This window comes from Oncorhynchus masou, chromosome 33, assembly GCF_036934945.1.
Source record: "Oncorhynchus masou masou isolate Uvic2021 chromosome 33, UVic_Omas_1.1, whole genome shotgun sequence".
Lineage (NCBI taxonomy): Eukaryota > Metazoa > Chordata > Actinopteri > Salmoniformes > Salmonidae > Oncorhynchus > Oncorhynchus masou.
This window is the reverse complement of record NC_088244.1, coordinates 40617348-40638758: the sequence shown is the minus strand read 5'-3', so window position 1 is coordinate 40638758 and position 21411 is coordinate 40617348. Positions and strand designations below refer to the sequence as shown.

Below are 21411 nucleotides of genomic sequence, written 5' to 3'. Positions count from 1 at the left end.
GATATGATATTTTAAGAAGAATGAAGGGAATAGTGGTGGAGAGTCGACTCCAAAGTAATTGCTTCCTCGACTCCTTTCCTGTTTGCTCCCATTTTCCTCGAATCCTAAGATTCAGTTTTTTTGCAACAGAGTCTGAGTAGTTGCCATAAGCTACTTCCAAGAACACAAACTCTTATATCATTCATGGTATTCATGGTAGAGTTAGGGGAGGGGCATAGGTAGGCAAGGTCGGCCACCAAGCAGACAGTCAAAATCATGCATAGCATCAGTAATCAAAAGTTGTATCAATTTCTTGGCATGCAATGTCTCCAAATGTCATGAAAGTAGGGGCTATCAATTAGTAAGTAGGCTCTTCTACACGCAACAGACACTGGTATATTTCATAGCGAAGAGAAACAACAGGCAAGCCAGCGAGGGAGAGCAAGGGGCAGTTGGAATATTTTAGTAACCTTTATTTAACTAGGCAAGTCAGTTAAGAACAAATTCTTAGTTACAATGACGGCCTAGGAACAATGGGTTAACTGCCTTGGTCAGGTGCAGAACAACAGATCGGGGATTTGATCTAGCAACCTTTCGGTTACTGGCCCAAAGCTCTAACAACTAGGCTACCTGCCGCCTAGGCTATCTTGGTAATCTATCTCGCAATGTCTTGTCTTGCAATACCTCGTAAATTCACCAAAAGCATTTTAAAGTATAAGCTATCAATGAGTATGGCTATTCTATATTGTGCCAGTGAATTTGAAGTTTAACATCATCAAATGGTTCAGTTTCATTAGACCTAAATGTGCAATAAAAAGTGTTATGCCTGTAGTTTAGTTTATTTAATGAAACCCTGGTACCTATCAGCTCATCCCCAAATCCCCACTGAGCTAAACCTTTTGGAAATGGCAAGTTCACTTTCTCATCCAAGTGTTGCAAACTCAAATCAGCAGGATTGGGGGACATTTTTATTAGGAGGGACATCTACCATGATCACAAAAATAATGATTATGATCACATGAGCAGCAGTGCCTGGCATTGTCACACACTGCGGGGACACCTAGGGCTGTTACGGTGACCGTATTATCGCAACACCAGCAGTCACGAGTCTTAATCGCAGTCAAATTTAAAGTGACCTGCAACTAGGCTTTTCCAAAACTGTGCTCTGATGCCACTGATGGTCATTAGTAGCCTACCAAACTTGCTAATGGCCTGGTACTCAGAGCTCTAATGTCCCTCAAATCACTCTGACATCAATGCAAATGCAATCAAAAATCAAACACTTCATGAGCAACCTGGCATTCAGAGTTTGAGCGGAATAGGATCACTTGTTGCTCAGCCAGAATCAGCTCCTCATAGCTGGTGCATGGAATGAAATGCATTGAGTGGGCAAAATATTATTTCCATGCCATAGACTGACCAGGTAAATTTAGGTGAAAGCTATGATCCCTTATTGATGTCACCTGTTAAATCCACTTCAATCAGTGTAGCTGAAGGGGAGGAAACAACAGGTTAAAAAGGGTTTTAAGAAATCCTAAAACTTTAGGAACACCTTCGGAATATTGAGTTGCACTCCCTTTTGCCCTCAAACCTCTTTGTCGGGGCAGGGATTACAAGGTGTCAAGTGTTCCATAGGGATGCTGGCCCATATTCTTTCCACAGTTGTGTCAAGTTGGCTGGTGAACCATTCTTGATACAGAAGGGAAACTACCATACCCCGTTCAAAGGCACTTGCATTCACCCTCTGAATGGCACACACACAATCCTTGTCTCAAGGCTTAAAAATAATTATTTAACCTGTCTCCTCCCCTTCATCTACACTGATTTGAAGTGGCTTTAACAATTTAATAAGTGATCATAGTATTCACCTGGTCAGTCTGTCATGGAAAGAGCAGATGTTCCTAATGTTTTGCACACTAAGTGTTAAGCCATGTTGTGCAACATTTCTATAGGATATGCTAAGCAATTGTGTGAGAAAAGAGTTTTGATGAACACTATTAAAAAGAGCAGGATCCCATCAGCTTTCTATAGGCTAGGCCTACTATTTATTTCTCAACTTTCCTAATATTAAGCGCATTGCTTCACTTTTCTAACATTTGTTATTCAAGTTCATACGCCCCTGTTCCGACAGCTGCATGATAATGGCCCATTCTTATTTCAAACTTATTTCACACACAGTGCAGTTGTAAAGTATTCAGACCCCTTTTTAAAAAAAACATTTTGTTACATTACAGCCTTATTCTACAATTGATTAAATAGTCCCCCCCCTCATCAATCTACACATCTACCCCATAATGACAAAGCAAAAGCAGGTTTTTAGAAATTTGCGCAAATGTATTAAACATATATATTTTTTAATCACATTTACTTAAGTATTTAGACCCTTTACTCAGTACGTTGAAGCACCTTTGGCAGCGATTACAGCCTCGAGTATGACGCTTGGCACACCTGTATTTGGGGAGTTTCTTCAATTTGTCTCTGCAGAGCCTCTCAAACTCTGTCAGGTTGGATGGGGAACATTTCTGTACAGCTATTTTCACGTCTATCCAGAGATTATTGATCTGTTCAAGTCTGGGCTCTGGCTGAGCCACTCAAGGACATTCAAAGACTTGTTCCGAAGCCACTCCTGCGTTGTCTTGGTTGTGTGCGTAGGGTCGTCGTCCTGTTGGCAGGTGAACCTTCGCCCCCAGTCTGAGATCCGGCGCGTTCTGGAGCACGTTTTCTGTGAGATTCTCTCTGTACTTTGCTCCGTTCATCTTTCCCTCGATCCGGACCAGTCTCCCAGTCCCTGCCACTGAAAAACATCCCCCACAGCATGAATTTTATTTATTTATTCAATTTTAGAATAGGGCTGTAATGTAACAAAATGTGGAAAAAGTCAAAGGGTCTGAATACTTTCCGAAGACACTGTATAAGGGTGCAGTGAGATGGGTTGGACGATACTTTTCTTGTTAATGTTTTTTTTTTTTTTTACGGATACTTAAATGATAATCAACCAATGTAAGACTTTTTAAATGCTTTATTATCCAAATGTTCAAAGTGCGAGTGGGCGACGGAGAAAAACAAAATGGTGCAATTTGAGGCCATGTGGCGGAGAGTGCAATGGGCGCTGGAGATGGGTGTTAGCAGGTGGGTCTAGACAGGTATGATGTAGTTGTCGTTTGTGTATGTTATGTATTGTCTAAAAAGATCAAATAAAATATATTTTTTAAATATGGAAAAAAAGACAAGCTTGCAACAGGCATCTGATTATTAATTTATGAATAGGATTTATTTTGTTTACATTCTTCATTGTAACCATAAAGTCAAAAATAATTGAACCCACACAACATGAGCAGGTTAACTTTGTCAAAATATTAATTTTTTAAAGACTATCAGAAAAAATGTTGGTACTTATTTATTTTGATCACTCAGCTTTGCTGACAAATAGTGTTATTTTGTGGCATAGCCTACTAAATAGGCTAAGCCTAAATTAATTAAATTGCCTAAATAAACGAGTACATTTCATAGATAAAAGTAACTCAGGTCTTGAAAATATCGACACTTATTTCCCCCTCCCTCCCTATCCTCGCTGGACTCTTTCATTCAGTTTATTCTTCACATCAGCAAAGAAGGACTCCGTTTCAGAAACTCACTTTATATAGAGGGGCTATCAAGTCTAGAGTTTTTTTCTGTCTCTTTTTAGAGGGAGAGAAACCAAAAGCCCACAATACCTATTTTTCGAAAAATCTTCATTCCACATGTCGAGTGTAATTGCACCATTGTATTTACCCAAGTTATCTCAATTCTGGGACCACCTGCCAGCATTTCTTTGTTGTTGCCTGTGCAGGACTCTAGTGCCTCAGAGAGACTCTTGGACTGAAACATTCACACCTCCATTAATTTACCAAAATATAGTCAATTTGTTCCACAGTTCAGACTACTGATAGATCAGCGTTCTTACTCCCCCTTGTGATAGTTTGATGCAATGACAATGACGCAATTTACCACAATCTGCCACCATCTACCATAAATGGTCACGGCATAAGCTCAAAACTTTTAATTGAGCAACCACTGTAGTTCACTCCAAATGTGGTTATTACGTTGACTACATGCTGACAGTGAATTCAGAGACAGAGACAGCTAACTACACTACAAACATATTTTTGCCAGACCCTGTGAAGCAATTGTAATGAGTCTACCACAACATACTAAACAGTTTCCTGATTAGCATGGGATAGTCTGCATTTTAATTTAATTGTGTATTAGAAACGCAGTTTGAGAATTTGTGTGCAGATTTCGCCAGTGGTTGAATGGGGAATTGGGCTTCCCGGGAAAATGTTGTCTGAGGTTGAAACAGTAACCAAGGAGGGCGGAGCTTAGCGAAGGGTCAATTGTTGAGGAATGTACGTACGAACTATCTTGTGAACTTATTTTTTCTCAAAGGCCCAGTGCAGTCAACACTAAGGTTGGAATAATACTGTAAAATTGTGCAAATTATGATAATGCTCTTTTAGTCTACGGTAAATTAGCTAATAAACCAATAAGAAAGAGTTTCAAACCTCTCTGCCAATAACAGCTAGTTTTCAGTTTTCCCCCTCTCCACTCAGACCATTCCCAGACAGTACGAGCAAAGTTCTTGCTTTAAAAATCACAGTAAGGTACTTAATAGTTACCCAGAAATTATTTGATATTGAAATAGCTACATTGGGGCCTACAGAGTTGGCGCAGTGGTCTGAGGCATGGCATTGCAGTGCTAGAGGCGTCACTACAGACCCAATTGGCCCAGGATCATCCGGGTTAGGGGAGGGTTTGGACAGCCGGGATGTCCTTTCCCCATTGCGCTCTAGCGACTCTCCTATTGGCGGGCCGGGTGCATGCATATGCTGACTTCGGTTGCCAGTTGTACTTTGTTTCCTCCGACCCATTGGTGCGGTTGGCCTCTGGGTTAAGCTAGCAGTGTCAAGAAGCAGTGCGGCTTTGCAGGGTCATGTTTCGGAGGACGCATGGCTCTCGATTTTCGCCTCTCCCGAATTCATACTGGACTTGCAGAGATGGGATAAGACAGTAACTACCAATTTGGATATCACAAAATTGGGGAGAAAAAGGGGTAAAATGTTAAACAACAAAAAATGAAAGAAATTAAAAAATAAATACATCCAATGTAGCCATTTTATTATATATTTTTTAAATGTTTTACATTTTTTGAGTAGTGTTTTGGGAATCTGGGCCCAGGGCTTGGTCATTGAATAGACTCAAGTTATTTCTACATTTTATATGGTGCGACTTGTTTGTTTTGTTTTCCCACCAGTTTACCCCTGAGGTTCTGGATCAACATCTTGAAGAACCCCCAGTTCATCTTTGATGTTCAGGCATCAGACCATGTGGATGCTGTGCTGTCTGTCATAGCCCAGACCTTCATGGACTCATGTACCATCGCAGAGCACAAGCTGGGCAGGGTGAGCCACACACAGGGAGAAGATACCTTACCGAGGATGCTAAGGGGGAACGGCAGATCTAGCAGAAATTAAGGGAGAGTAGAGATGCCAAGGGTTTTGAAAGAAAGAATACTAGATAATGAGAGCATGCAGGTTCTCAACATTCATGTAACCATACTGTGTTTCGAATATAACATGTAAATGTTTCCCCCTCTCTAGGACTCTCCTATCAACAAGTTGCTGTATGCCAGAGATATCCCACGGTACAAGCAGATGGTAGAGAGGTGAGAACACCAGGCTCTTGCCCTCCTGATTGGCAGAGCAGAGAGGGCATTGCCACTGTATCAGTGCATTGCCGCAGCCACACTGAGCCTGCAGGGCTTCTTCTATGGAGAGTCTGTCTGGCAGCACGCTGCACACAGCATTGCTGTAGCTATACACTATGCTTGAGGAAACTCAGTCATACAAATTCTACTGTACAGTCTTGGCCAAAAGTTTTGAGAATGACACATATTAATTTCCATAAAGTTTGATATTTTTGTCAGATGTTACTATGGAATACTGAAGTATAATTAGAAGCATGTAATAAGTGTCAAAGGCTTGTATTGACAATTACATGAAGTTGATGCAAAGAGTCAATATTTGCAGTGTTGACCGTTCTTTTTCAAGACCTCTGCAATCCACCCTGGCATGCTGTCAATTCATTTCTGGGCCACATCCTGACTGATGGCAGCACATTCTTGCATAATCAATGCTTGGAGTTTGTCAGAATTTGTGGGTTTTTGTTTGTCCACCCGCCTCTTGAGGATTGACCACAAGTTCTCAATGGGATTAAGGTCTGGGGAGTTTCCTGGCCATGGGCCCCAAATATCAATGTTTTGTTCCCCGAGCCACTAAGTTAACACTTTTGCCTTATGTCAAGGTGCTCCATCATGCTGGAAAAGGCATTGTTCGTCACCAAACTGTTCCTGGATGGTTGGGAGAAGTTGCTCTCAGAGGATAATGTTGGTACCATTCTTTATTCATGGCTGTGTTCTTAGGCAAACTTGTGAGTGAGCCCACTTCCTTGGCTGAGAAGCAACCCCACACATGAATGATCTCAGGATGCTTTACTGTTGGCATGACACAGGACTGATGGTAGCGCTTACCTTGTCTTCTCCGGACAAGCTGTTTTCCGGATGCCCCAAACAATCGGAAAGGGGATTCATCAGAGAAAATGACTTTACCCCAGTCCTCAGCAGTTCAATCTCTGTACCTTTTGCAGAATATCAGTCTGTCCCTGATGTTTTTCCTGGAGTGAAGTGGCTTCTTTGCTGCCTTTCTTGACACCAGGCCATCCTCCAAAATTCTTTGCCTCACTGTGCATGCAGATGCACTCACACCTGCCTGCTGCCATTCCTGAGAAAGCTCTGTACTGGTGGTGCCCTGATCCTGCAGCTGAATGATAAATGGTAGATTTAGGTGCAATCTTACTGGCAGCAATATCCTTGTCTGTGAAGCCCTTTTTATGCAAAGCAATGATGACGGCACAAGTTCCCTTGCAGGTAACCATGGTTGACAGAGGAAGAACAATGATTCCAAGCACTACCCTCCTTTTGAAGCTTCCAGTCTGTTATTTGAACTCAAACAGCATGACAGAGTGATCTCCAGCCTTGTCCTCGTCAACACTCACACCTCTGTTAACGAGAGAATCACTGACATGATATCCGCTGGTCCTTTTGTGGCAGGGCTGAATGCAGTGGAAATGTTTTTGGGGGATTCAGTTCATTTGCAGGGCAAAGAGGGACTTTGCAATTAATTGCAATTCATCTGATCACTCTTCATAACATTCTGGAATATATACAAATTGCCATCATACAAACTGAGGCAGCAGACTATGTGAAAATTGGATTTTGTGAAAAATGGATTTCAGAAAGGAAATGCCATGTATTCATTTATTAGAAAAGATTAACAATACATTAGGTATTGGGGATTGGCTCTGCCCCTTCAGGGTAGCTCAATGCCAGAGCAAAGCTTCAATATACATTCAGGTCCATAAATATTTGGACATTGACCAAGTTATTATTATTTTAGCTGTCACAGCATATTGGAGTTGAAATTAAATAATGAATATGAGCTGAAAGTGCAGACTTTGAGCTTTAATTTGAGGGTATTTACCTCCAAATTGGGTGACCGGTATAGGAATTACAGAACTTTTTATATATGGTCCCCCCCCATTTTTAAGGGACCAAAAGTAATTGGACAATTGGCTGATCGGCTATTCCATGGTCGTGTGTGTTATTCCCTCATTAGTTAATTTACAAGTAAGCAGATAAAAGGTCTAGAGTTGATTTCAAGTGTGGCATTTGCATTTGGAATCTGTTGCTGTTAACCCTCAATATGAAGTCCATAGAGCTGTCACTGCCAGTGAAGCAAGCCATCATTAAGCTGAAAAATCAAAACAAAAACATGGCCAAATCAACTATTTGATACATTCTTAAAAAGAATGAACACACTGGTGGGCTCAGAAACACCAAAAGGCCCGTAAGTCCATTGAAAACAACTGTGGTGGATGACAGAAGAATTTGTTCCCTGGTGAAGAAAAACCTCTTCACAACAGTTGGCCAAATCAAGAACACCCTCAAGGAGGTAAGCGTATCTGTGTCAAAGTCAACATTCAAGAGAAGCCTTTCACCAGAGTAAATACAGACAGTTTACCACAAGATGTAAACCATTGGTAAGCCTCAAACAGGAAGATCAGATTAGAGTTTGCCAAACAACATCTAAAAAAGCCTGTACAGTTCTGGAACAACATCCTATGGACAGATGAGACAAAGATCAACTTGTACCAGAATGATGAGAAGAGCATGGAGAAGCGAAGGAAATGCTCATGATCCGAAATGTACCACCTCATCTGTGAATCATGGTGGAGGTAATGTTATGGCGTAGGCATGTATGGCTGCCAATGGAACTGCTTCCCCTATATTTATTGATGATGTGACTGCTGACAATAGCAGCAGGATTAATGAAGTGTTTGGGGCTCAGATTCTCTGCTCAGATTCAGCCAAATGCTTCAAAACTCATTGGATGGCGCATCACAGTGCAGATGGACAATGATCCGAACCATACTGCGAAAGCAACCCAATACTTTTATATAGTCCAGAAAGTGGAATGTTCTGCAATGGCCAAGTCAATCACGTGATCAGAATCCAATTGAACATGCAGAAGGCAAAACGCCCCAAGGAACTGAAGACCGCTGCAGTAAAGGCCTGGCAGAGCACCACCAGGGAAGAAACCCAGCATCTGGTGATTTCTATGGGTTCCAAACTTCAGGCAGTCATTGACTGAAAGATTAAAACTGACAATTTAATTTGTGATTGTTAGTTTGTCCAATTCGTTTTTAGCCCCTAGAATTGGGGGGGACCGCATTAAACATGCTGTAATTCCTACACTGTTCAACCGATTTTGGAAATAAATACCCTCATATTAAAGCTGAAAGTCTGCACTTTCAGCTCATTGTTTCCCTTCAAGTCCATTGTGGTGGCGTACAGAGCCAAAATGATAACTTGGTCAGTGTCAAAATATTTATGGACCTGACTGTATAATAAAATAACTATAGGCAGTGAGCACAGTATTCTATACATCTCCCCCTGCAGGAAGGAAAATGGAACCAAACAGGTGGAGGGTAGCAAGAACAAGCAAACTCATACTAGCAGTAGCAGAAAGTGGCAGAGGATGTGTGACCAGAACCTGGTCAGTTTAAATAGACCGCCATATTAAGTATGAAGTGTTAGCATCTGATCTGCACCAATCTCAGACAGGTTAGCATTTTTCGTCATGAATCTCGTTCTGGAGGCAACTCTGCAGTGGTCATTAGCTGACACAGCCACACAATCAGATTTTAAACCTAACCCAACTGCTAACCCTAATGCCTAAACTTAAATTAAGCACATTTTTGTTTTCATTTAATTTATACAATATAGCTGGCTCCATCTAGCGGAAATCGCTCAGATCTGCCTCCAGGACAAGATTTAATCCCAATAAACATCAACTTGCCAATCTTAGCTGATGCATACACCTGGGTTTCCCTTCTGATCCGGCTTCTCTTTATGAATGAGTGGTGTATGAGTGTATATCATATCGATTTTATGAAGGGTGCACTAATCTCAGATTTCCATTCCATCTCTTTCTTTCTCTCTTTTCAGATACTATGCTGACATCAGGCAGACCATTTCTGCCAGTGACCAGGAAATGAATTCTGCTCTTGCAGAACTGTCTCGTGTATGTTACATAAAAATAAAAACACTGGTGCATGTTTTGACATACATTTTCTGCTGTAGGCAGAAAATCTTTGGTTGTTTTTGCATAGAGCACTTAGAAGTTATGAACCAAGTTTTAGTATTTCCACCTTTCTTTACAGAATTATGCTGGTGAGGTGAACTACCTTGTAGCCCTGCATGAGCTGTACAAGTACATCAACAAGTACTATGATCAAGTGAGTCCAACATTTCTATCCATTGGTTTTTGAGGCCCATACTTGTACTTTCTATTTGATATTAAGCGAGTTGATGAACTTAACCTGTTATTGGTATTGTCTCCTCCCAGATCATCACTGCTCTAGAGGAGGACCCTACAGCTCAGAAGATGCAGCTGGGCTACAGGCTCCAGCAGATTGCGGCTGCCGTGGAAAATAAAGTCACTGACCTATGATAACAGAGTGGCCCTGAGACAGGACAGGCCGAGACCCTGAGGAAAAGACACCCGCTGTGAGGAGTAGTCCGAAAGGAAAATACTGTGTGAAAAGGAAAAAGACCTTGTGCATACAAGGTGTCTCTCTTTTTGGCAGACTGAAGGAAGTGAAGAAGGTTGAGGGGCACTCAAAGTGGTGCCCTTCTCTTTTTGCCATATCTGTGTAGAGTTACTGTGCGTAGATTCTCCTGACAAGCTGCACAGGAGATTTCCATAGCAACCTGACTACATTTAACCGCTGCTACTCAGTGTGTACATACATAAACTTTATCCTGAGTAAATTAGCAAAGCCCTGTTGAACTCTCTGGACTGCTGCAGAGTTTCTGCAACACAAACAATGTCTTACTGGGATGAAATGGATGGATAAAGCTTACAGGACTAAAATTAATTGAATAGCACTTATTCAATTATGCTAATGTCATTCACTTGCTAATGCCTTCTGTTTCCCTGAATCACATTTTCAAAGTCTTACTTTTCTGGTATAACTATCCTTTGCAGACAACATGTGAGGTAGTATTGTCTTCACTCATCCTTTTCACTCCCCATCAATGTTTTTATCAATCCACAAAGTTGTTCTGCTTCATGTAGTTGGACACTAAAGAACAGACTGCTTTCAATACATTGTGAAAATGTTAGGTACTCCATGTGCTGGCTTTTATGGTCACCCAGCTTTGACATTCTCTATGATTTGAATGTTCCTTTCCAAAATGGGTATGATGTACAAATAATTTTAGTGCATTTCTGATGGTAATTCTACGGTTCCCTATAATTGCAGTAGCCAAGCTGATATTTTCCGTTCTAATGCTGAGATAATGATAGACATATCTAGCTTAAACCTCCAGAGAAATCTCAGCTAGTTAATGTTCAATCTGCACAATGTTTCCTTCTCTTAGCAGGGTGCCAGACTTCACTACACATTATCTGTCAATGGCAGACTAGAAGGTGTTCTCAAAAAGGTGTATTTTGTGAGCAGCAGGAGCTAGTAATCAAACACAACAATTTCCAGAACTGAATGCGATCAAACAGTTTGTTTTAGAAAATGGCTGGTTATGTGTGACCAATATGACATTTTCTGTCAACACTGTGGGATGCGACGACTAACAAGCAAGTTGTTCCTGTTTGCAGGTTTTTCCGACACTTGATTATTTGAACAAATCACGATTTAGCAGGGTGTGTATCTTTTGAATTTCGGAAGGGGGGAGGTGACATTTGTCCTTCTGACTTAAAAGAAACTTGCAGAGAAAGGGGGGTGAAGCTACATTCGGCTTCCGCTCCTCATTCTAGTATCTTTTCTCATACATATCCCCCCCCCCCCCAGAACTTGAAAGAGTATCTGACGCAATTACGTAAGATTTTAGTTCTGGGTATCCGAGATTAGTATAGTTGTAAAGCGAAAGGAGTATGAGATTGGCAATATAATATTGTTTATCTCATAAAACTTGCAGCATGACATGTTTTTAGTCTCAACAATGAATCCTTTAGCCCAAGGCCTCATGACTGACCTTTTTTATGACTAAAATTAAACGGTAGCCCTATTGTTTGATTTTCACTAATACAACATTTTAACCCTCAAGCTACTGACTGGAGTCATTTTGACACCATAGGTATATTTATCATAGCACAAAGGTGGTTTATTAAAATCTTCAAATTTGTAATGACTTGTTCTTAACAAATCTAAATCCATGTTTTCAGTGTTTCTGTATCAATATGGGGGTCATTCCTCCAATTCGATGCCTTTTGGGATGTGTAATTTGGTGGGATTTTTTGTTGTTGATTTCACCTCATTTTAACATTCTGTCATAAAAGCACATGTTCAACTTAATAAAAAATGTGTTTTCCCATCTCAATAGGTTAAATAATTACTATAGTAAGTGCCTATTAAGTGCCAAATAAAGTAACCTGGTTGACAATTTAACCTTAAAGCAGCCATAAATCTCCTTGTGATGGGGGGAATGGAAGCTTGTTGTGCAACAGGGAGGGGCAATTTGAGTGCAAGCTTCAACATTTTTTTAAAAATATGGCCAAAAAAGAGTAGAACCATCTCATCTGTTTTTACACTCATTTCATTATCAGATGTTCAATGTTTCTTTTCAAACATTGAGTTCATATAACAGCGTTCACCTTAAAATGAGGGAGTTTTTTTAACCTTAAAATGAATCACTAAATAAATAAATAAATTAAATACTTTTCAGAAATTACTTTGTCAAAGCAACAAAATAACCAGGGCTACACAATCATGTGAGAACTTTTTGGGAAGTCACAGATGATGCACGGAGGGACATGTCAAAATGCTGAATTTTGGCACATTAGCAAGTCTTTATATAAAACATATGCTTTATTGAATTGTACATGTGATCTATATTAAAAGGGCACTTCATTGAACATAACAGGCTTTTAAAATTCAATATTGATGCAAAAATTTGACGCAAAATGTCAAAAGATACTAATTCCGTGGAACAACCCATGGACTATTAAGAAATTCAATTCCTTTTGGGATAGTTTTGACCCTAGCCAAAAACACTTAATTTTGTCTATAGTAATTTGATTTAAAAAATGACTTTTTATTTGAATCTAGGTTTCTCTGGAGACAAATACTAGTTATCCATAGGGTGGAGGGGACCTGTATCAGTGATTTTGATCCAATACAGATCCTCTGCAGAGATACAGCTCCCCATGTAACTTACTTGCCTAACATTGTACATTTCTTTACCATGTATCGTAATGACTGTACTACAAAACCAAAATGACCTTATTTTTGTGCATGTAAAAATCTGACAATAGTGTATAAAGTTTGCCAGTGGTATAAATTCTTGATAGAGCTGCAATGGAGAACTCCAGTACACTCCAGCTACATAGAGTGCTGTATTGGTCTGTATTCTCTGAAAAGTTATTCTAGGGCAAATATCCCAAAAAGTATTTATTTGAATCCAGGTTTCTCTGGAGACGAAATATTAAGTTATATGTATCATCAGAGGGTGGAGGGGGACCTGTATACTGACCAAATAGACCGATCACCTGCAGAGATGGAGCAGTTTATGGTTATAAATCAAATCAATCACATTTTATTTGTCACATGCTTTGTATGCAACAGGCGTAGACTAACAGTGAAATGCTCACTTACGGGTCCTTTTCCAACAATGCAGTTAAAAAATTTTTTTAAATAGACATGAGGAATAAATACACAGTGAATAACTCATTTTATTTAGGTATGTAGCAGTCTTGTTTATGACTTGGGGGTATAAGATGTTCAGGGTACTTTTGGTTCCAGACTTGGTGCATTGTTACTGCTTGCCGTGCTGTAGCAAAGAGAACCGTCTGTGGCTTGGGTTGCTGGAGTCTTTGACAATTGTTTGGGCCTTCCTCTGACACCGCCTGGTATAGAGGTCCTGGATGGCTATAACTAGGTACGACCATGTACAAATCTAAATTTACCTTAGATATATGCCAATTTGCAGTCAAAACAGCTCGGAACAGTCTGTTGGTCGTATTAATACTTGGTAAAACTTAAATACGGAAACCCACTACCTTCTAAATATGAACACACAGTGCTGTGTATTCTCTACGGTAAATGTTACAAAATCCTATATTCTATAGGTGCAAGCAACTTGTGATATTTTGGATGCTATACCATTTGTTTTGAGGTGACTTTGGGCATGGTTTTTGAAGCATCCTGCCATAGCCTCCAACACTCCCAATGTTTTACTAACAGTGATGGTAATGCTGTCTGTGGGCTTAGTAAATAAAGTAAACTAAGCCACACATTTGGTACATTTCTTTCAGGATCACTTTTTGAAGTGAATTTAATCATTACTTTTCAATAAAATGTAGAATATTTAAAATTGTGTACCGTCCCTTTAAACGGCAATACTTTTTACCACATAAAATGACCATTTTATATATTTTCTACATTCTGAAAACGAAATGATACTATAATAAAATAATGGTAAATAAGCTTTTTCTGTAGTAATGTGGATAGAATTTGGGAGAAAAGGCTGCAAATTGAATGAAGGAAACATATTTGAGTTTTTACAGAATATGCAAATTACCTATAATTTAGCTATAGTAAGTGTTTTGGTCTCTTTTTTTCAGATTACATTAATTACATGTCTAATGTTTTAAAAATAAATATGTTGCTATTTTGCTATGACTGTTGCTTTTTCAAATATAGTTTCTTCTTGGGGTAACAATGAACCCAGATGGTAATCGATGTATGAAAATATTTTGGTAGCTTGAGGGTTAAAATATTTTTAGGTTTTAAAATTGTATTTATTTATTTATTTTCCTGTCTGGTTGGCTGCTGGTTCGTTATCTATTTACGAAGACCAAATAATCAATGGAATTACAATGAAATCCATTGTTTGAAAGTGAGATCCGATTTCATGCAAACGCCTGTCATATTCTTCTTTGGTACTGATGACATGGTCCACAATGAATGAATTACACTGTTCTTTTTTTAAATGAATTTTTATAAATGCAGTAGAAGCTTTATGTAGGCCTATACTGTTCATGTTTTGACTTTTGACCCTTTTTGATTTTCATTACTGTGTGTTTTGTGGGTTGGGTAAGGGTATACTTTACAAAAAATCTAAGTATCAAAGTTAAGACTCGCATTACATTCTGGGACTACTGCTTTTTGACATGTCAGTTTTTACATACATTTTTAGATTGTCATGCTATAATAAGGGAATATCTGTTTGTTAGTAATGTGGAGCAAGTTATGTTGGCGATTTTAAAGTACATTTTTGTCATCTCTTGCCATGGACATAACAAAAGCAATCATTGTTTTCCTTGCTAAATTCAAACATTATTTGGATGTCCTTGTAAATACTTTAAGATTTGTAAGTAAGCCTACCATTAGCTTTCTCTAACAGTTTGATAGGTGAAATGTAACTTAATGTCATGCAATAAAATAGTCAAAATGTCAATGTAATTTGTGGTTTTGTATTTAAAGTGATCATTGTAGAAATTTGCTGCCAGTTTAGGGCTTTGAGAGTACTTCTGTTATGCCGGCCATCAACTGCACTACAGCAAGACCCTTCAAGCTGGAGTTAAGCCTACCCTATATGGAGCTAGTGGCCCTATATGTGCCTAGTGGTTAGAGCTTTGGGCCAGCAACCGAAAGTTTGCTTGTTCAAATCCCCAAGCCGTCAAGGTGAAAAATCTGTCGATCTGCAGTTGAGCAAGACACGTAACCGTAATTGCTCCAGGGTTGCCGTCAATAATGGCTGATCCCTAGCCGTGACCCCACTCTCCGAGGGTGTCTCAGGATATGCAGAAAATATATTTCCATTTCAAAGCTTACAATCATACATGTTACCCACTTGTACATGCAGTGAAACAGGACTGCATGTACTTTTGGGGGCCCCCCACCTCGCAACAAAACATTTTAGAGGCCCCCTTCTTGACGGTGGAGAGAAATTAAAGTTCACTTCCTGCACTTACTTTTTTTCCCATGGCGCATAGAGAACTTGCTTTAAAATTGTACAATTTTCTTCAATTCTACACATTTTGCCATGGGTTGGAAATATTTTTTTTTGCTGTTTGATAGACAAATTCCTGCAATTCTACACATTTTGTATTGACTTATGCCATGTTATGATATCCTGAGTAAGAATGACAAACAAAATGAACTGCATGCTTTCCCGAGTTGTAGTGGGAGGACCATGCAACATATAACCGCATGACTCCAAGCTTACTTTGATATGATGGTTATTATATACATTTTTGCACATAAACAAGTTTCCACCGCCATTTCTCACATAATTCATTTAACAGACACAAAAAGATCCCACCTTTTCTATTATTATTATTTGGTCGGGGGCCCGAAGAGACCACTTATGTCGCTTATGTCTGGATCTGGCCCTGTGTAGAAGTGCTGACGTATATGAAGAGTAAACTGTATCATTAAAAGCATCTTCACATCATTAAGGTCCAATTTGTCTGACACAGATTTACCATTGAACATGCATATTAGTCTAGGAGCTGGCATAATCTAAATCCGGGAAAGTGACTTTTTAATGAAGGGAACGACAGGGTACTGCAGCACACTACTTATGCCATTGACTCAAAATGTGAATTGTGTTGCTTCATGTAGGCAGATGGTTTACAGTAAATGGTGTTTTTCTAATAATTTTCAGATTGCTATATTTGTTATGCTGTACTTCCAGCCAATCATTCTGCTGTGAGATATTTACAGTATGCCTGTCTGGTGACTGGTGTGATGAAGAGGCTTAAGAGGAGCTCATGAAAACCAGATAGCCTTGGCAGAAAGTCCTCAGTGCCATGTGCTTACACTCTAACAAAGGCCAGGAGGTTGTGAGTGTTCAAAAGTGGAAACAGTGTCACGTCAAATGAATGCAAGTCAGTGAGGTTGTGCTAATGAAGACCTTGGGGTTTAGAGGGGAAGGTTGGTGGGTGAAATAAGTCAGTGGGGCCTGGCCTGTTGTACTCCCTGCTCGTGTCTACGAGAAGTAACCAAGTTTCTCTCTAGTTGCCGTACCATGTATGGTTTTAGTCCAGTAGCATTTGTAGTACAGTTACAGTAGCTGTGGCAGCACATCTAAAGATAAGTGATCCTAAAAAAAATTTTGCTTTTGCAATAGGCGTACAGAAAGGTGAGATATATTAAACATTAACCATATGTTTATTGCACTTATTAAGTTTTAGACCGTAGCTACAGTGTAGCCTCCCAAGGTTTACAGGGAACATTTGAATTCCTACCAAGTACTGAGAACATGGCTAGTTAAAAGGTTTATGCGATACCTATGATATCCAACTTGTGTTTTATATGCACCCCCTTCTGACCCAGTTTTCAAACTCTCCTCATCACGTTTGCGTCTCAGTCAAAGAAAAGCTACAGCTGAGCCACTGTGGGTCTGCTACTTGTGGTACCACACATTGGAACAGCAGCCCTAATGGCTAACTGAGGCTTTACAGTTTATGCTGTGCCAAGATTAGGCCGTAATTCAATCAGGCCATAAATAGGAGGTGAATTATGTTTGCAGTAGAACAAGAATATTCAGCCTAAAGAAAATTCACCCAGTGTAACAGAATGAAACAAAGAGGTTATGATGACCTCTCAAACAAATATGTCTAGTGCTCGAAAGATGTTTGCCCAGTTAGCAAAATTATTCCTGGGCAACTGTAGGCCACATACTTTGTGTTTTTCTGGCCAAGTATAAGCCTGGGTCCCCAGCCCAAGTCTGGTGCACATACTGTATCACCGTTAGATTAAAAAGGAGAGGCCCAGCTCTGGCCCACACAGTGTAAAATGATTCATTCTAAACGATGTGGCCCACATCTGGGCCATATTGTGCAAAACAATTGTAAAATAAAAAGGTGTGGTACCAGTCTGGCCTACATACTGCACAAAGGTATGGCTGAGTTCCTGTCTATAGGAGCCCTGTCCAGATGTAGGCTGCCACATAACCTTAAATGGGGCTACATTAAACCAGCTACTCCCCAAATAACATTCAAATACTCTGCTATTAAAATCTTCATTTAAACAAAAGACAGGAGTGGTTGTTTTATATAAAACAGATTGTTTGGATCCTGGATGCTGATTGGTTGATAGCAGGGAGTTTACTCACCACAATTCCCAGGTAATATTAACAGGCCATTTGAATTATCATTCCACTCCCCCACATGCCAGGCATTTCATAAACTTCACCTCACCTTGACAAAATACAGTATTCCCCATAGGTTTAGCCTATATATTGGATTGCAACAGTTGGTGTTTGTCCAAACCTTGCAGCCTGCCTCTCCAACCTGTGCAACAATGTTGCATTTTTTTTTGCAATCCCCACTGTGCCATCGAGAATGAACTTGTCTGGGTGAGACTGACAGCTTCTCTGAGCCAGGCAAATTCATTTATCAGGATCATTATAATGGATCTATCTAAAGAAATGGCAATAGAAACAAATGGGAAACTAACAAAACTGCACATAGTTTGCTGTCATTTCAGCTGCTTGTGTGCTATATTTAGTTGGCTAGATAGCAAAGTAGGAGCTAACCAGCATAGCAGCATTATTTGCTTGGAATGGACGACCAGTCCGCTTGGCTGGCAACCATGCCAATAGAACGGACGACCAGCCTGTTTGGCTAGCAACTTCAGAATCTCATAACGAATGACTGGCGTTTGCCCGGACTCTGCTTTATGTCGGGCCTAAGAACAGCCCTTACCACAAAGATCCACTAACCTTGATAATTTGGACAGCCACACTAGCTTTGCCCTCAAGTGGGCACATGCAAGCAAGCATGTTAGGGATCAACGGCTATATTGAACTTTGATTGGTCCATCGCTCTGCGATATAGCAGAGTATTTGCTTTCCGCAATTTAGGTCCCGCCTTGTTCATACTTCCTCGCCCATGCATGCTTGGCTCAATGCCCCCCGCCCACTTCACTTATCTCTATTGAAAACGAATAGGTATTTCGTTGTTTCATCGCTCGATCGTGGATCTGGACTGTTAGTGGGGTGTTATTCACAGGCTTTACTCCCGGGTTCTCATGCCCCTTACTAAAACATGTTGAGTGTTTTGAAACGTTTCTTGACGATATTGTCGCATTGATTTTACAAAAGCGTTTCATAACGCTCGGACAGAAACATGGTGAGCTGTTGCAATTTGGCAATGTATTCATGTCCCAGCCATATCCCCTGTAGCTCACGTTGTTGTTGAAAATGTCCCTGCCTTTGACCACATATATTTATATTGTTATGACATTGTGCCTTTTCATGTAAAAAAAAAAAGTGTTTACGCACATGGATTACTCTCTGCAACTTTATCAATAAATCCTGCACCTATGAATCATCTCAACTCCCGTGCCTATAATATCTAGGAACTATTCTTTTTTACATTTCTCTCGACCTGATTTAGGTCTACAGCCTAAAAACACATAAATTAAGGATTAAGGGCTTGTCACGGTAAGGTCTACCCGTTTCTTTCGGCGCATTTGACAAATACAATTTGATTTGAAATGTACCAATAAGTAAGGTCATAAGTCACCTTGGACCAATTAAACAGTCAACCCAGTCGTGTAGGCTATTGAAACCGAGCAGGGGGGCTCTTTCTCTCCGATCCATCAACTTTCATTCAGTTTATCGCTGTGCGCCTTGCGGTTTCTGAAGTGTCTTCGGGTGGCGTGTTGGAGCAGAGTGTTAACAGCCCAGTATTAATCACAAAGAGCAGAGCCATGCCTGAGACCTCACTCAGCTCTCCCCTGTATCGTGACCGTGGATATTTTTACCCTCTCTCCAATTCCATGAGTGGGGTGGAAACATACTGATGAAAGTGTACGAAGTGTAGCTTCCCACTGATTTGACTTCCGACGGTGGCCATCAACCAACTGACAGAAGTGAACTCAATGACACAAGACTCGTTTGATATAGCCCATATATCTACTTTTACTGTTCCTAATTAGATCAAATCAGATATAGCTTATTATATAATTAGATAAAGCTCTTTATGACTGCACCATAGAAGGAAAAAAATCTAATGCAGTGTACAGCACGTGTCCAGTGCAATACTCTTGTGCTACGTGGTTTTCATTCCTCATGCCGAGATTACTGTAACTCTTAGTTCAAAATTCTGCAGCTTGGTTTTTAATAAATCTTGTTAAGGATAGGGGGCAGTATTTCCCCTTTGGATGAATTGCGTGCCCAAGGTGAACTGCATTAAAATCTGTCATAAATTGCTAATATATGCATATTATAATTAATATTGGATAGAAAACACTCTGAGGTTTCTAAAACCGTTTGAATTATGTCTGTGAGTATAACAGAACTCACAGGGCAGGCAATCTTGCAAACTAGTTTTGAAATCCTGAAAGTTGGGGCAACTTTGACGTCATCGCCCCTCCCTTCCCAACAAGTTATGGATTTGGAAACACTTCCTATGTCTTCCACTTGATGTCCTCATTCAGTAGAAAGTGTAATGGAGCATTTGCTGTGAACTTTGACCGAATGGTGCTAGAGTGTCGCAAAAGATTCGTGTGCTTGAAGGCGTGTATGTGTTGGAGTGCTTCGTCTGTTCCAGTTAGCCCCAGATGAACTAGGATGGCCCGGTTGAAATGCTATTCGATCTGTATGATCATAACATTCTGAAGATTGATTCTGCACTTAGTTTGACCAGTTTCGTTGACCTGTAATATGTAATTTGGAAGTTTTGATGCAAAATTATCCTGGACCAGAAGTCATTTTTTGGGCATTTGAGCTGAAAGTGGTAGCAAATGCTGCTACATGGACACTAGAATTGAACATTATGAAACAAAACGATTTATTGTTGAACTAGGACTCCTTGCACTACATTCCGATCGAAGATCATCAAAGGTAAGGGAATATTTATGTTGTAATTTTTGTATTTCTGTTGACTCCAACATAGCGGAGAAATATTGTTACGTCTGAGCGCTGTCTCAGATTATTGCAATGTTAGGAATTTTTCCGAAACGTTTAAAAAAATGTGACACAGCGGTTGCATTAAGAACCAGTGTATCATTTTAATTATATGTAGAACATGTATCTTTAGTCAAAGTTTATGATGAGTATTTCTGTTATCTGGCGTAGCTTTCTATAATTCTTCCGGACATTTTGGAGAATTTTCTGAAATGGCGTCAATGTAAACCGATATTTATGGATATAAAATGCATATTATCGAACAAAACATAAATGTACTGTGTAACATGTCATATGACTGTCATCTGATGAAGATTTTCGAGAGGTTAGTGATTTATTATGTTTTTATCCTGCTTTTTGTCATTTTATCTTTTGTGGTACAAAATAGCTACGTTTTCTCTTTGTTTTGGTGGTGGTCTAACATAAATATATGCTGTGTTTTCGCCGTAAAACATTTTTAAAAATCTGACACGCTGGGTAGATGAACAAGGTGTTTATCTTTCATTTGAGGTATTGGACTTGTTAGTGTGTGGAGGTTAAATATTTCTAAGAATATTTTTGCATTCCCTGCGCCACCGTTTCAGCTGAGGGGGGTGGGGGGGTAGTTCCTGTAGGGGAACCCATAGGCTTAACAAGTTTTTAACAGGCACCAGAAAATGTAACCATATGAAATCAAATTATTGTATTTGTCACATGCGGCCGAACGGGTGTAGAAGTGCTTGCTGACAAGCCCTTCCCAACTATTATAGTTTAAAATTAATAATAATTAAAAAACAAAATACACACGAATGAAGCTATATACAGGGAGTACCAGTACCAGGTAAATGTGCAGGGTATGAGGTATTTGAGGTAGATATGTACATGAAGGCAGGGTAAAGTGACTAGGCATCAGGAGATAA

General features: G+C 39.8%; 1 protein-coding gene across 1 annotated transcript in view; it reads left to right on the top strand.

Moving 5' to 3' along the window:
- The window catches only part of LOC135528547 (plexin-B1-like), a 54058-nt gene extending 42087 nt beyond the window's left edge, over window positions 1-11971 (top strand). The window contains 5 exon segments of the mRNA XM_064957705.1: window positions 5270-5417; window positions 5616-5680; window positions 9581-9656; window positions 9796-9870; window positions 9981-11971. Coding sequence (XP_064813777.1) covers window positions 5270-5417; window positions 5616-5680; window positions 9581-9656; window positions 9796-9870; window positions 9981-10085 — 469 coding nt within the window. The 3' untranslated portion in view covers window positions 10086-11971.
- Window positions 11972-21411: the final 9440 nt, after the last annotated feature.